This window comes from Hyposmocoma kahamanoa, unplaced genomic scaffold (assembly GCF_003589595.1).
Source record: "Hyposmocoma kahamanoa isolate Upper Pololo Valley unplaced genomic scaffold, ASM358959v1 78360, whole genome shotgun sequence".
NCBI lineage: Eukaryota > Metazoa > Arthropoda > Insecta > Lepidoptera > Cosmopterigidae > Hyposmocoma > Hyposmocoma kahamanoa.
Genome location: NW_020653963.1, coordinates 9114 through 13109, shown reverse-complemented (window position 1 = coordinate 13109; position 3996 = coordinate 9114). Strand labels below are relative to the sequence as shown.

The following is a 3996-nucleotide window of genomic DNA, read 5'->3' as shown; positions in this document are numbered from 1 at the left end:
TTTGCGGGTACTCATTAAAAATATAGCACTTGTTAGTAAATCCAAGACGGCAGGCACGATTTTTCAAAAAAATGCAATATGGGTATCGTTTTTGGGGTATTTGGGGATGCCCATTACGAATATAGCACTTATTTGTAAATGCAAGATGGCTGGCACGATTTTTCGAATAGTGGAGAGTTGGGTATCGTTTTAGAGGTATTTGGGGGTGTCCATTACGAATATAGCACTTATTTGTAAATCCAAGATGGCGGACACGATTTTCTTATTTAATGCAATATGAGTATCGTTTTCGAGGTATTATAAAATAAAAATAATAAAAATCCTTTATTTTCAGACCAATCAATCCATAGAATGTTAGCAACAAGAATACTTAAAAACTATGTTAGTGAAATAATTTGACATTCTACACCACTAAGGGACTATTTTTTTTACATGTAACAATGTAAACCGGCTGAGGATAGCAGAGTCCATCCTGTCTGCTATCATCCTCAGAATTCCATTGTCACTTCCCCGTATCCGTTGCACAATAGACGCGGTCTTCTTTCGTATAATCGCATAGAAGTCGTTCATGTGTGCATCGGCAAACATGCCCGAAGCACTACAGAATCGGGGAAGCCTCAATAGAACTCTGAAAACGTTGTTGTACTGGACTCGCAGAGAGTCGTAGGCCCGCTTTGTGAACCTGGCCCATAGACCACACGTGTAAAAACTCTGACAATACGCTTTGAAAAGAGTCAGTTTAACACTGACAGTACAACGAGTGAATCTATGTGCCAGCATGTTCCCACGAACCGACAACGCCCTGCTCTCTCTCTCGATATCCTCATCATCCATCAATTCTTCAGTCAAAATGTGTCCCAGATACTTAAACCGTGGAACACGTCTAATAGTAATTCCGTTTAGCAACAGCGGTGGTACATGAACAGGACCTTTGTTCTTTCCTTTAAAAATCATAAACTCGCGTTTTGTAACGTTGTGCTTCAAACCGTGCTCCACAGCATAAGCTTCACATACACGTAAAAGCTTCCTAAGACCTCCAATTGAAGGGCTGAGCAGCACCATGTCGTCAGCATTGCTTATGTTATTGACAGTGACGCCATCTATTCGGCATCCGACCTGCATGCTGCTCAGCTCCTCAATTAGACTGTTCACATATACATTAAATAGCCTCGGCGAGGTCAATCCTCCTTGTCTTACACCACATTTTAATGTGTATTCATCAGAATGAAAATTTGCCCATTTTATAGTGTTTTTCTGATTACTGTACCAAAACTGAAAAAGTTTTATGACTTCCGGAGAAACCCCTACTGAGCTTAACTTTGACCAAAGTTTATCATATGAGACTAGGTCAAAAGCTTTTGATAGATCTAAGAAACATGCATATATGGGGGTTTTCCTCTTTACATAATAATCAACGGTGTGTTTGACGGTCAAAATAGCACATTCGGTTGATAAGCCTTCACGAAAACCAAACTGAGCATCATGTACTTGTAGACTCTTACTAAGATGCATATCAAGAATTCGGTCCAAGACTTTTGCTGTTATTGTAGCTAGTGAGATCGGCCTGTAGTTGGATTTGTCAGATATATCTCCCGTGGCATTTTTTACTAATGTGGTGCAGGTGTTGAACCTGCTCCCAACAGTCGTAGTTGTGTAACTGCAACGGGAGTCGAACCCGGGTCGTTGCAGTGTAACGCAGGCACAGGCAGCACAAGTAGCGATGTTCTGAATAGCTATTATATTGCAGTAGGTATTGTGAAATAAGACGCGACACGATAGCACACTGAATAGAACGTATATTGAAACGGAAAGAAAGGAAAGCAAGAGTTACAGTTCACATACACACTAGAAGATAAGGAAACAGTACAAAAGGGGTTACAGATGTATAGGACGCGATAGATAACAAAATAAGAAGAAAGTAACTAAAGTTCAGCAAGCACAAAATGATTCACAATTACGCGAGACGTGTGGAAGCGCGGGAAGCGATGCAAGCAAGGTACGCGTGTGCTCAGAAGCGAGTTCCGTGGCCGACTGACGCGACCGGTCTCGCGGAGCACAGCGGCGCGGCGGCGGGCTTGTGCGCCCGCGCATCACGCCACCAGTTGCTAAGCGGAGCCGCCGCTGTTTTACCCGACTGCGTCAGAAGAAGGGTAATGTCTTGCTGTGTTAGCGGAGCGGGTCCGCTACAAGTACTCCCTCGCCGAGACCGTTTGTCAGGACGGTCGATAGTAGTCCGGGAATCTCACTACCCGGCCGCTCCTCGTAGTCTTCACTGGCGTTGACGTCTCTGGTGTTGCCCTCTCTGGTGCTGCCCTCTCTGGTGCTGCCCTCTCTGGTGCTGTCATCTCTGGTGCTGGCGTTTTGACTTCGTCCCTCGTGATATACGCTGGTTTGACTCTGTCGATAGTGACTGTCAATTTCTTCCCTTGGACCTCTATGTCGTAGGTTTTGGTACCTTTGCGTAGTACCTTATACGGGCCGCTATATGGGGCCTGCAAGGGTCTGTGAGCTGGCCCTTGGCGAAGGAAGATGTGAGTTGCAGTACTGAGGTCTTTTGGCACATAGAAGGTTCGATTTGTGTGCCAGGAAGCTGGACGTGGAGTGAGCTTCCTCATGTGACTGCGGAGGCGACTCACGAAGCCGCCGTCATCAGGGAGAGTGTTTGGGGACGAAGTAAGGAACTGTCCAGGCAAGCGTAGCGGCTCGCCGTAGACCAGTTCCGCTGCCGAAGCCTGAAGGTCTTCTTTCCACGCACTGCGGATGCCGAGAAGCACCAATGGTAGCGCCTCTGTCCATTGAGTCGTCGCGTGGCAGACGATGGCCGCTTTCAGCTGCCGGTGGAGCCTCTCAACGAGGCCATTGGCCGCGGGATGGTAGGCCGTGGTCGTGTGGTGGACAGCGCCCAAGAGCGCTGCGATGGCCCTGAATAGCTGGGACTCGAACTGCCGACCACGGTCGGTCGTGATGCGCTCGGGGCAGCCGAAGCGCGCGATCCACCCTGAGATAAAGGCAGACGCGCAGGCTTCGGCTGTGATGTCCTGCAGTGGGAACGCCTCAGGCCAACGGGTGAAGCGGTCGACCAGTGTAAGGCAGTACCTGTAACTATTTGAAAGTGGTAAAGGACCTACGATATCCATGTGTACATGTTGAAAGCGGGCTGAAGGTGGCTTAAATCTTTGCAATGGTGCTGAAGTGTGTCTTATTACTTTTGCCCGCTGGCATTTCTCACATTCTTTAGCCCATTGTCAACAGTCTTTTCTCACACCAGGCCACACGAATCGTTCTGTGACTAACCGAACTGTAGCCTTAACACCTGGGTGGCTGAGGTTGTGCAGCATGTTGAACGCCTGACGTCGGTGCTCAAGCGTGACGAACGGACGTGAGATTGATGTGGACACGTCGCAGAAGACTATGTGATTAGAATCTGGTAATCTGAGCTTTTCTAATTTGAGTGTGGAGCCGCTTTGTAGTAACTCCTGAAGTTCAGTGTCTGTCTCCTGGGCGCGAGCTAATAACTGGTAGTCTAAGGGCGAAATGGTAAGTTCCTCTATGCGTGAAAGAGCGTCAGCCACTGTGTTGTCTTTCCCTGGTATGTAGTGAATGTTGGTGGAGAACTGAGATATAAAATCTAAGTACCTGAACTGGCGTGGTGAACAATTATCTCGTCGTGTGCTGAAGGCAAAGGTAAGCGGTTTATGGTCGGTGAATATTGTGAACGTTCTCGCTTCTACCATATACCTAAAGTATTTTATAGCTTCGTATACTGCCAGGAGTTCGCGGTCGTAGGGGCTATACTTTTTCTGTGACTGGCTGAGCTTTCTTGAAAAGAACGATAGTGGTTCCCAGCCATTAGTCGTACGCTGTTGAAGTACGGCTCCTATGGCCGCATCTGACGCGTCAGTTTGTATGGTTAGCTCTGCGTTGGTGTCTGGGTGAGCTAAAAGAGTAGCAGTGGAAAGACAAGACTTACAATCTTTGATGGCCTCATGTAGTGCT

General features: G+C 47.3%; 1 protein-coding gene across 1 annotated transcript; it reads right to left on the bottom strand.

Annotated features, from left to right (window-relative positions):
- Positions 1-792: 792 nt before the first annotated feature.
- On the bottom strand, positions 793-1122 carry LOC113233493 (the record flags this gene model as incomplete). Its single annotated transcript, XM_026468619.1, has 1 exon — positions 793-1122. A coding segment is annotated over exon 1 (330 nt), but the record flags the coding sequence as incomplete, so codon positions are not given.
- Between the last annotated feature and the right edge of the window lie 2874 nt (positions 1123-3996).